At 40.4% G+C, this 13,150-nt stretch overlaps 1 protein-coding gene across 1 annotated transcript in view; it reads right to left on the bottom strand.

The window, feature by feature from the left end:
- oprl1 (opiate receptor-like 1) overlaps window positions 1-13,150 on the bottom strand; it is a 95,122-nt gene that overhangs the window by 80,343 nt on the left and 1,629 nt on the right. The window contains exon 2 of the mRNA XM_034087727.2: window positions 7,150-7,375. Within this exon, the coding sequence (XP_033943618.1) occupies window positions 7,150-7,349 (200 nt within the window). The 5' untranslated portion in view covers window positions 7,350-7,375. The remainder of the gene's footprint in view (window positions 1-7,149; window positions 7,376-13,150) is intronic.

Consider the following 13,150-nt stretch of genomic DNA (forward strand, 5'->3'; position numbering starts at 1 on the left):
TGCTGAATAACCTTCTCTTTGTTTCAACCTTGTAGCACGCAACAGATGCTCATAGAAAAATCCCTGGCTCAAGTTGTTGCTATGAGCCAAAAAAACGCCTGCACTGCAGAGCTCTGCTGTTGAAGCTCTTTGTCTTTGATATCAGAAAGAAAAAATGCCAAGCTCGCAGCACTCTCAGGATAAAGTGCTGAAGCAAAAATAAAATAATAACGAAATAAGAGTTTGCTGACAGACATGCAACCCCAATTAAAGCGGCTTGTTTCCTCTGTGGCTTTTATTGTTTGTTTTTGTTTACATGGAATAGGTGGATTGCACAGCCGCTGCGGGCTGCTTTTGCCTTCCATCTGTTATTAACAGCAATTTGAACATTAGCTGCGTTGTAGTACAAAAAGTTATATTTGCGGGCATTTCCTTCACAAAAAGAAAGTAAACTAAACTTTGAGTATTGTGGTGAGGAATACCCTGCATACAGTGGGGCAAAAAAGTATTTAGTCAGCCACCAATTGTGCAAGTTCTCCCACTTAAAAAGATGAGAGAGGCCTGTAATTTTCATCCTAGGTACACTTCAAATATGAGAGACAGAATGTGGGAAAGAATCCAGGAAATCACATTGTAGGATTTTTAATGATTTAATTGGTAAATTCCTCGGTAAAATAAGTATTTGGTCACCTACAAACAAACAAGATTTCAGGCTCTCACAGACCTGTAACTTCTTCTTTAAGAGCCTCCTCTGTCCTCCACTTGTTAACTGTATTAATGGCACTTGTTTGAACTCGTTATCAATATAAAAGACACCTGTCCACGACCTCAAACAGTCACACTCCAAACTCCACTATGGCCAAGACCAAAGAGCTGTCAAAGGACACCAGAAACAAAATTGTAGACCTGCACCAGGCTGGGAAGACTGAATCTGCAATAGGTAAGCAGCTTGGTGTGAAGAAATCAACTGTGGGAGCAATTATTAGAAAATGGAAGACATGCAAGACCACTGATAATCTCCCTCGATCTGGGGCTCCACGCAAGATCTCACCCCGTGGGGTCAAAATGATCACAAGAACGGTGAGCAAAAGTCCCAGAACCACACGGGGGGACCTAGTCAATGACCTGCAGAGAGCTGGGACCAAAGTAACAAAGGCTACCATCAGTAACACACTACGCCGCCAGGGACTCAAATCCTGCAGTACCAGACGTGTCCCCCTGCTTAAGCCAGTACATGTCCAGGCCCGTCTGAAGTTGGCTAGAGAGCATTTAGATGATCCAGAAGAGGATTGGGAGAATGTCATATGGTCAGATCAAACCAAAATAGAACTTTTTGGTAAAAACTCAACTAGACGTGTTTGGAGGAGAAAGAATGCTGAGTTGCATCCAAAGAACACCATACCTACTGTGAAACATGGGGGTGGAAACATCATGCTTTGGGGCTGTTTTTCTGCAAAGGGACCAGGACGACTGATCCGTGTAAAGGAAAGAATGAATGGGGCCATGTATCGTGAGATTTTGAGTGACAACCTCCTTCCATCAGCAAGGGCATTGAAGATGAAACGTGGCTGGGTCTTTCAGCATGACAATGATCCCAAACACACCGCCCGGGCAACGAAGGAGTGGCTTCGTAAGAAGCATTTCAAGGTCCTGGAGTGGCCTAGCCAGTTTCCAGATCTCAACCCCTATAGAAAATCTTTGGAGGGAGTTGAAAGTCCGTGTTGCCCAGCGACAGCCCCAAAACATCACTGCTCTAGAGGAGATCTGCATGGAGGAATGGGCCAAAATACCAGCAACAGTGTGTGAAAACCATGTGAAGACTTACAGAAAACGTTTGACCTCTGTCATTGCCAACAAAGGGTATATAACAAAGTATTGAGATGAACTTTTGTTATTGACCAAATACTTATTTTCCACCATAATTTGCAAATAAATTCTTTAAAAATCAGACAATGTGATTTTCTGGATTTCTTTTCTCATTTTGTCTCTCATAGTTGAGGTATACCTAGGATGAAAATTACAGGCCTCTCTCATCTTTTTAAGTGGGAGAACTTGCACAATTGGTGGCTGACTAAATACTTTTTTGCCCCACTGTATATCTGCAGTTTGTTTACCACATCATAGCTCTGTATTTAGTGTGTGTAAGTGTTAATATGCAAGTGAGCATGAATGTCCTACAGAACAGATCAAAGCTTGAATGTAAAAACAACTTTTTTCTTCTATTTAGACCTGGTTTTAACTGTGTTTTCAAATATGTTGTGTTCTAAAGCATCAAGAAGTTGCCATCAGAAGATGACGTTCTACTCATTAAACAGTAAACAAGATCATCTGATTTCAAGGGACAGCTCAAAACACTTGAAAAGAAACCTAAAATAGCTGCTAATGATTCTTTATAAATGTACCTGGATAGGTTTACTGCTGGTGCTGTGTTCCAGTAAGAAACCAACATGTGACTAACCTTAGTACCTAAGTTATTTAAATACGAAATTGACCATTCTGATCAATGCAAATTATTTCCAGTGCCTAATAACCCCCAATGGTAAGATGCCCCCAGTTATAGTGTGGTGGGCTCAGTGATATCATTGATTGTCCATCTATAGACTGTTTGAAATATGGATGTTCTCCATGAGATCACTTTTTATATGTCTTTTGGCACTGAAAGCTATTCCAAATCTACCAGCAGAGCAGACAGCTACCTGTGATGGATCCAACCTGTCAACGTGGCCTTAGTGAATAACGCTAAGTATTAAAATATTTTAAACGCCACTTACAGGCTTATATGTACTACATATCCAGCGCTTTCGAGCGGTCTCGTGTGAACGGACACGTTTCTGGTGCCTATTGCGTGTGGACGGAATACTTTTTTGATATCGATTTCGGTCCGTTTGCGTTATCGTCCTCGTGTGGCTCCAGCCTAAGGTCCAGGAAGCCAAATCCTTTTTAAATCCACACCCCCAGATTGTATTGAAAAACAACCAATGATACCAAAAAAATGAATGTCACCCTTCAATGATGTAAAAAGATAATACAGCTATATTTTTCAATGTTAGGCAGTAACTGTGGGAGTTTTTACAGTTTTTCTTTGGTATTTTTATAAGAAAAACCCTTAATTTGAACACATTAGTAGTAAAATTAGTGTGTCTGTGTGTGGGCATGCTTTTGTGTAGGTAAAATGTTACCTCTACCCATCTGCTATAATAAAATGACTCAGCCTTTTCAGAGCTGTGATTATTTCTAAAAGGTACTGCATCTAGATGAAAACCGACTCCATTTACATGAAAACATTTTCTCTCTGCAGTCTCTCGCCATGAATAGGAGAGTTGTACAGGTATCCCACTGTTATGAACCTGCTAAATCCCTCCTGGATAAGATGCAAATCCATCTCAGGTTATAACCCACAATCCATCACCTTAAACGGAGTATTGCAGATCCACATTGAGTCCCGTTCTTTATGTTTTTGTGACGATTGTATATCTTTAAACTCAGAGCATTCAGATCTTGCCCTGAGCTTCACCAAGTCTGATATTATTCTTTAATGCTTCAAAGCTCCTTGACAGCTACTTCAGTGTTTCCCATTCATAAACTTGACCGCCAAGATGTTCTTAATCTACTCACAGTTGATTCAATAGCGCTCTAGTGACGCCAGGACGCCACTGATGCACGTCTCACACACCTCAATTATTTGTATGACAAGCATTTGCGAATATTTGAGATGTCGTTTTTGCCTGAACCATTAATCTCCCTATATCAATTTAAATGTGGCTGTTCAGAAAGCTAGACGTGTCCTTGTTCTCTTTGGGTTTTCTACTTACTTGCTGTTCACCTTAAAAATGTCTGGAGCTGTGTTAGCAAAGGCATCAGATACAGTGACATGAATTGACTGATATTTGCTGGGGATTAAAGGCTAAGGAGGGCTGTGACCTGTTCTTTGGTCTGCATCATTTGGTAATGGCAAGTGTCAAGGTTGGCCATCTTGTGTAATCAGCCCTTTCATCCAACATGTCACAGTTAAATAATGGAGCATGCTGCCTTCTGACACCGTAAATGTTGTGGTGTCGAGAGCAGCCATCTGTACTGAGAGGCAATGGCTGAGAGCTGATAGTGTTAAGCAGGAAAATGAGTTGCCTATGGCGGTGAATCATCAGTGAGTGTGTTTAGTGTGTGTGCGTACATGTGCACATCCGTCCATCAACTTTTTATTGAGAAGTTTGACAACATTTCCATTAGACCGCCACTATTCTCCAGATTGTAAACCACAAGCAAGGAGAGAGCTGTCAGTCATGTGTAACACTGCTACTTTAGCTGTCTGTCTAAACAAAATATACGAACTAAATTAAGAGCAAAAGTATACCAACAATAACATGGAAACACAAATACATACAGTAGGTGGGGCTGCTGTTACGCTGGATGTAGATTGGACCAATTGCAAGGTGATTACGTTCCCCAGTCAACATGCCGATGTGTTCTTGGGCAAGGTGATCCCAACGGCATGGCCAACGTTTGGTTGGATATGTGTGAGTGTTACGTATCGTATGGCAGTGTGAATGTGTGTGAAAGGTGACTCATATATGGAAAAGCGGCATATAAATGTGGTCAACTTACCATGTGAAAAAAAAAAAGCAGACAGCAGCTGCCCACTGAGCCAACGATGACTGCACACACGCACTCACTAACTCTCACAACACCCAAGTGCTCATCCACACATGCAAACACACCACACAGAGCAAAGATAGAACAAAAATGTATGTATTGTAAAGAAAGGTAGACGCTCGCTGATGGTTTCTGTTGTGCCCTGAAATATCACCTTGATTTGTCACAAACTTATTTGAAGGTAATGCTTTGAACTGGACAATATAAGAAAACACATTGACAGTATGAATCAATGTGTTTTGCTTTGATCCCTTAAACACATCTCAGGTGAGGGGTAATAATTCAGAAGTAGCCACAGTGACAGTGACTGAACCTCAGACTGATGAAGTGAGGCAGAGCAGCTGCTTCAACATCCAGCTGTTACTTTAATAACATTCTCACAACATCTTAAAACAACTGAATCAATCTGACAGACTTTTATTTTGGGAATGTTGTCCTTTCTGTGTGGATTGCTATAGCAACAGCGGTCATATCATCATTCCTGACTCTGAAAATATGAAGTCGCTACACCGTAGAGCAGGGATGGGCAACTTGGATGGTGGTGGGGGCCACATAATGTATGTACTGGCCACCAGGGGGCCGCAGATTCAATTGTAACACACACAAATTCCATGTATTGTATGTAATTATTAACAAATATACTAAGTCTGACATCTTCATTGACATGTTTCAATCTTTCAAGGAACATCCTCTAATAAGCTCCATCCATCCATCCATCTTCTCCCGCTTATCCGTGGTCGGGTCACAGGGGTAGCAGTTCCAGCAGAGAGCCCCAAACTTTCCTTTCCCTGGCGACATCAAGCAGCTCTGACTGGGGGGTCCCAAGGCGCTCCCAGGCCAGCGAAGAGATATAATCCCTCCACCTGATCCTAGGTCTACCCCTTGGTGTCTTCCCAGCTGGACGTGCCTGGAACACCTCCCTATAGGGAGGTGCCCAGGTGGCATCCTAACTAGGTGCCCGAACCACCTCAAAGCTCACTAAACAAATATCAGTTCACAGAAATGTTATTTAATTTTTACAAGTGGCATGTTTGTATTGAACAGGTAGGTAAGAATGGAGAAACCAGCTCGAGTGCGCTAGAATTTGAAAGTACACAACTGGAAAAAATCTGCCTCTTCCTTCAGACTTCCTTACAGAGCCCCTCCTCCAACACACACGAACGCACGCACATGACCAATGAGGGCACGAGATAAGTTTGTGCACAGATGGAAGGCTGACAGGCAGGTAGGCCATCCAGTTATTTTAGCCGGGCCGGCTCAGATGATTGGTCGTGCTTTTTACAGCGCCACGGCTTCCACAGGTGACGTTTTTTTATGTATTTATTGTCAAAGCATTTAATATATTCATTGCTATCGGGATGTTAAGAGCATTCCATGGAATATAACAAAAAGTGTATCTGAAGTGAATTACCTAACCCACCTTTAACAGTGGAATACAACTATTTTAAACTATTGGAAAGCACGGAAAATGTGTGTGCAGCCATTAAGATTAAACATTAAGATGAAATAAACATGAAGTCATGATCACCAACCCAGACATTAGTTGTCTAACTTGAACCTAAGACACTTGTAGCCCGTCTCTGCTGAGGCACAATACGGGGAATGTCAACACAGACACCTGTCAACCCGCACTCTGCTGTTCCTCAGAGCTGCTCCCCCTCCCTCCCGCTGAAATTATGAATGAAAAGCGTATAGTAATCATAGATAACACGGCAGGGTCCGTGACAGTTTGTTTTCATCTGATTTCAAATAAACAAAGTCTTGGCTTTTAGAATATTAAACTTGTTTCGCCAAATTCAGATGATAATGCAACTTTTAAGCTTCTAACGGCATAATTACAAGCGATAACTTAACGTCAGAGCGTGCCCCCGGGCCGCCATTTGCCCATCCTTGCCGTAGAGACCTGTTTGTTGAGACCATAAGGATCAAACATAAATACTTTACAAGATGTTATGTGTTTGTGCCCTGATCAGGCGCTCCTAGTGTCATGTCTAGCTGTAGTTTCCTGTTATGGTTTTGTAGTCCTTATCGTTTCTCCTCCAGGTGTACCCATTTGTAATTAACCCAGGTGTGTCTTGTCTCGTCATTACCTCATGTATAAGGATTCTGCTTTCCCCTTTGTCTGTGGCTGATCCTGTCTGTGCAGTACGTGTTCTTGTCTGTCATTACTTTATATTTTCTTTGTCCAACCATGGTGGTAATTATTAATTAAATTCTTCTTTTGACTACTTCGGCTACCGTCTCCTTTATTATGTTGCCTTGACTCGACATTGAGCCTGCTAACAGTCAATGGTAACGTAATACAAGAGCAGAATATAATTGTAGTCAAAGCTTATTGCAAAATCTATTGTAATAAGTCTTCTGTGTAACAATATAAAGTCAACTTGTTTCAAGAGCTCTCTAGAAGCTAGTGTCAGTTTTGAAGTCTGCCTTGGTCTAAGTCTAATACAATAATTATTTATTTTAGAAAAGGTTCCACTTAGTGTATTATTTACCTGAAGAAACATGAGTTTTTCTTACCTGATGATGACATACATGACCAGGAAGTTTCCCACAAGGCCGATGAGACAGACAATCATGTAGACCACCACGATGGTAACTCTGAACCCGGTTGGCAGTAGTGTGTCGGTCTCGTTGTAGGTACCGTTGAAGTTGACCGAGTAGTTGAATTGCAAGTGAACCAGCTGGGACAACAGGGTGTAGTCGTCCGGGTACTCCATCTCCAGAGCGAGGGGCTTTACTTCACCTGACGGAAAGAAGAAGTGGGGTGTCACACATAATGTCATGATCAAGCTACTGTGAACGATAATGCCATACTCACTGTAACTTATTTGAACAAACATTTGAAGGTAAGTTTAATTCAAAGAACCACTTAACATGCCATCAAATGTTGTTTTGGGTAATCTCAAGTGGTTCAACGTCCCACCTTGCGCAGCTTTGAAAAGGCCCATAGTCATAAGAATAATCTTTGTTTACTTTGCCAAACCTTTTTTCCTTGACCACGAAGGAAAACGTCTTAAGGATGGGAATTCATAAGAACTTGGGAAACTTGTATTTATACTTCACTTTTTTTAATATGCGTGCAAAATGAATACTCTTAGTACTAAGTGAAACGTTTAATAGTGTTTATTTCAAGTAAAGATTATTGTCCTGAACACTATCATCACTGGTATATACACCAGGTTATTGGTACTAGTCTCTTTGATTATATAGAATAAAGGGAACTAATGAGCATTGCTGAACACATCATTAAAACACCAAAGCAGCATTTGTCGAGCCAATAATAAAAACATTTTCTCGTTGTAAAGCAATATATTTTGATCAAGGTGAAACTACATTTTGTGGCCACTTTGTAAAATGCAGAAGCCCTGCGAGTTACCACAACAACAAGGTTTTTCTTGAAAAATAAGGTTAATTCTAATTGGTGGAGGTCAGACAATTTCCATGGTTAAGAGAAACCAAACAATATCTGTCGGACACATGGTTCTTATCCTGATTTTTGATGTGAGAGTCCCTTTCTGTACGCGCAATTCAAGCTTCACGACCCTGCACCAAACAAACCATGTCACAGTGCTTCCTGCTTTTTCAAATTTAAACAAAGATTGCTTTAGGCGGAGAAAAAGTGAGATAAAGAGGTAGGGTGACAAATAAAAGAAGAGAGGGAGAGGAAAAAATATGAACAAGACATAAATAGAAGATGAAGAAAAGCCCAGAGAGGGGAGGTTCAAAGGACAATAAAGTAAGAATGAAGAAGCTTGAAAGGGAATGCAATATGGGCAAAGCAAAAAGAAAGGGCGAGTAGATGTTGAGGAAGGGAAGGTAGAAAAGGTTTGAGGGATGAAGGAAACTGAAAAAAAAAACTAGTGTTATAGGAATAAAAGAGGGAAGGATTTGACATCAAATGTACTATTAATGCACTGCCACGTGAGGGATATATTAATGCCAAGATGTGTGGGGCTAAGGGGAAGAATAAGAGGGAGAGAGAATACATGAATATTTATGTGAGTTAATGCAGTGAGAAGAAAAAGAGAGCAAATGCAGTGGCCTTTTACTTTCAATCAACAATCCTTTTAAAGCCGAGAAAAATATAAACATTTTTAACCACCAACAAAAAGAGTTTCTGCATTTTTGGCTAAAAGTACATTTTTCCTGCCGCCTCCGACGCATATTATACACATACTGTAAATATGATTTAATAAGATATTCCACCTCATTACACTTGTCAGAGTGCTTCTCTGACCAAGTGAACATCCATCAATGGGAAGCAGGGGGTACTATTACGGTTAGGGTTAATGTTGGCTTAGAAAAAGGTAGATTAAATAGTCTGGATTTGAGGTCAGTGTGAGAAAAAGTTTTTACAGAGTACTTGTCCATGGACAAGTGAGTTTGGCAATTTACTTGTCCGAATACATTTTTCACTTGTCCAGAATGGACAAAAATGTGGGGCCACTGGAATCTTCTTCTTCGCCATCGTATTTTACATTTTCCCACGGTTTTTACGACATCGCTAACGTAAGTGAGCGGTAAGCTTTTAATGCATCACACATAGGGTTGGGTATCGTTTGGATTTTAACGATTCCGGTTCTGCTTTTCGATTCCGGTTATTTTTGTTTCTCGATTCCGGTTCTTTGAGAGGGTAAAAATAAGTCCCATGACAAACTGGGAGAAAAATATATTTATGAAAACATTAAGTAAAATCTGTATTCCTATTTACAAATCACTTCATACTGTTTAATTTCTTTCGGTTATTGAATACAATAACAATGTCACTTGGGGCCCCAAGTTGGCCAGGGGCGGCCCTGCCTGCAATACACATGCTGCAGCTGCTCACTGTTTGTAAAAGTAAATAAATAGTATTTTCATTTCAATAATGTATTTTCTATACCCTGCTTCATAAACAATACTGACATCCCTGTGCTCCTCCGAGTCTGGGGGTCCGGGAATGTGAGGACAGGGCGAGGACACAGACAGGGAGGCTACTTCATAAAGGAAATGGCGGGCAATATTAACAACATAGGAGTTAAAACGCTTAATAACCTTCATTATGTGTTAGAGAAAGAACATAAGAAAGTTTGACAAAGATTAGGCTGTTAAACGGGCAGAAAGAGTGTGTGTAGAAAGAGAGAGAAAGACGCTGAGCTGCAGCGATCAGCTGATACGGAGCATAGAGAGAGAGAGCTGCGGTCCGCCGGGCTCGGACTCGCCTCCTGTCCTCACAACTCTTATTAATCCCGGTACCGGACAATTGTTATTTGTTCCCACCCCGCTCCGCCCCACCCCCGTCTAACTGTACAGAAAGCGGCGAGATGCATTTCCTTAGGAATCGACAAGCAGAACCGAAACTAACATTTCTAAACGAACAATGGCGGGCACGTACAATTTGCGAATGAGTTCTGCCTTTTGTAAACTGAATGTATCAATAATTTGTCAATAAATCAGGCCGAAAAGCGTCACTTGTCCGCCGGACAAGTCAATTGAAAGATCTACTTGTCCGATATTGTAAATAACACGTCCCGGACGGTGGGACGTGTACTTTTTCGCACACTGGAGGTTACATGATATATTCCTTATTGTCTGGTACCACTGACACCATTTGAAAGTGTTTAACATAGATTTCAGAAAAGGCAGACACAGTGGACGGGAACTAATGTTCATTGAGCTGCAACAGTGATGAGAAACCTCATTAATTTCAGACTCTGATGGACAAAAAACGAGACCTATTTGAATTGCTAAACAAATCTATGATGTTGGCCGCATTTCCAAGGTCTGGAACATTAGTATGCAAGTCAGTTTTCACTGCATGGGTTCATAGTGTGTTGATCCCTGATATAAAGGAGTAAGAGTATTTTGAGTTCTTATACTCGAGTATATGTAAGATTAACAAGTGGATTGCCGTGGTGTCAGATGAAACACAAAGGCTGTACTTTGCCTTGGTGAAGAGGATGCTAAGCCTGAAGGTGAATCTCTCGATGTACCCTTCAGTCTACTGACTCAACTGCATTCACGATTATGAGCTTTGGATGGACTCTGAAGAATAAGCTCAAGCATACAAGTAGCTGATATGGGTTTTATTTGCACGGAGACTGGGATCAGACATAATCTAGCATCAGCCATTGGCTACAAAAGCAATACTCTCTTTCTCAGCAACACCTCTTCATGCGAGCCGCAGCAGCAACACGTCAAAATGCTGACATGAACAAGGCTCCCTCCCTCTCTCTGCCTGATCATGAATATTCATCAAATCAAAACAGCAAAGTAACTCTGCTGTGCTTCTGAATATCCCTAGCAGGGAATATGTGGGTTACACTGTATGTGCACTAAAATAGAATGTTCCTAGCTCATCAATTTAACCCTTTCTTCTCTCCATTACTCTCTGTTGAGATCTTGTTTCCACTCCTACTTCCACTCTTTAATCAATTGTCTACATTTAAGACTCAGTGTATATGAGTTAAATCTCTGATGAAGCAGCAGTGTGTGTGATTTGGCTGCTTAAGGGTTTGATGAATAAGCAGTTAAATTTAGAACGTGAAGTGTGTGTCCATGTACGGCTGCAGCGGCACTGTGGGTGGGCCTCTGTACCAGTGAGAGGACAACATATCACTAATGAGACTGATGTTTTTATTACAGATACAGCATGCATAGCATATGAAAATAAAGTAAGGTCATGGCAACTGGTACGGAAAGGTGATTTCATGCATGAGGATGCAACAGTATGAAGCAGAAATAACTCTGATTCACCGGGGTATTTCATCACTTTTTCCAACCTCAAATGGCATTTGTGTTATCCTAATCAATGAATCAGTCCCTCTGATGCATACCTTGTGGTGTTTTCATTTTGTGATGGAAAATGGGATGACCTGCAACAAGTGTCATCGGCTGAACTCAAACTGTGGCTATTTTAGGTCTGTGGTCTTGTTATTCAGTCTGGAGTCATGTGACACAGAAGGAAAGCGTAGCCTACTGTACATGAGAAGTAGCCGTATATATTAGTGATAAATTACAACTTCTACAAGAGACATTACAGAGTATATTTCAGTGTCACATACATGAGCATTAAAATAAAAGGAGTGATACAGCCCTACAGCAGGGGGGAAGGGTCTGGGTCCGATAATTTAGACAGTAATACACCATCGACAACCAAGTCTATTCAGTTAAACAATTGACTATGATCCTTTAACACATATTTGAAGAGCCACACACCGCACATTTTGAGGAAGATACAATGACCGGCCCTAATTAGTTAAAGTAATTGATGACGTTGACACAGAAAAGCGTGAAAATCAATATTTAAAACCAATGTCAGTTTTTGGGCAATACGGAAAGGCTGCAGTGACACAGATCATTTTCTAAAACGTTGTTGATGATGCCAATGTGTTTGTGTTTTCAGGTTTTGGTATGGTCTGGAGGTCGATTATGTCAAAAGTATATAACTTCTCACACCATACAGTAGAACACATATTTTCTTTCTGGGAAACCATAAAAAAAAAAAATGTGCTAAATGTTTTGGAGAAAACGGATCTTTATGATTATTTGAGTTATTGGCAAAAGCTGATAGATGTATTGATTCAAGTTAATTAAGAGGCTGCATTTTTTTTAAACCAATGATCTGAATATAGCCAAATATAAGGCTCAGTATGGAAGACTATCCATAATGAGGGTGTTCCCAATGTATTAATTATCTTGTGAAAATTCACAGAGACGGGCCATGAGTATATGGAATCCTTGTTAAGTATAAACGTATAAGTATATATTCACCATACATCCAAAAGAACAATTATTAGAGTTGAATACATGCAGCTCACAAACCAGCCCCTCAGAGGAAACACAAACAGCTGTTAATAAGCCCATACAGTTCAGGTAAACTATGGAGGAAGATATAGTATCTGCTTATTTTCAACCTTCCAGCTTCTTCATAGTTACATAAAAAGAGCCAATCTTTGTCTCTTCTTTTGTCTATGTTGCAGCAAATTGTTTGACTTCACTGATAACAAATGGCACTGCTTCTGTTTGTATTGTGGCAAGTATGTCATGTACAAACTTCCACTATGTACAAATAGTGGAAGTGCTATTTGTTTGCACAGCATTGTTGGCCTTATATATATATATATATATATATATATAAAACTTTTCAACAAACTGTTACGTGTTTTTATACTTTTTCAGGCAAAGCAACTGTTTAGAATCTCAATATGTGATTGTTTTATCCAAAATAACATTTGGGAATTTCAGAGCTGTGAAGAGCTGCTGGCTGTGTGAGTGTGACCAGTCAGAGAACAAAAAGCATGTTGAAAATGTTTTTCTAATATTTCTACTTATTGGTAGAAGAGTAGACACAGGTCTGCATTTTTTGTTTGACCGTATTGAATCATATGTATATTTTAAATTAGGAAAGCCATCATATGCTGATAGCTAGCTAGTTAGATAGATAGCTAAGGTCTTCTAGCTAGCCTCTCAGATAGGCATCTTTTGCTTAAATTATTGTACAGTTGATTTAGGATTTTATGGCTTTACTGGCTTCTGT

The sequence above is a fragment of the Pseudochaenichthys georgianus genome, chromosome 7 (assembly GCF_902827115.2).
Source record: "Pseudochaenichthys georgianus chromosome 7, fPseGeo1.2, whole genome shotgun sequence".
Classification (NCBI taxonomy): Eukaryota; Metazoa; Chordata; class Actinopteri; order Perciformes; family Channichthyidae; genus Pseudochaenichthys; species Pseudochaenichthys georgianus.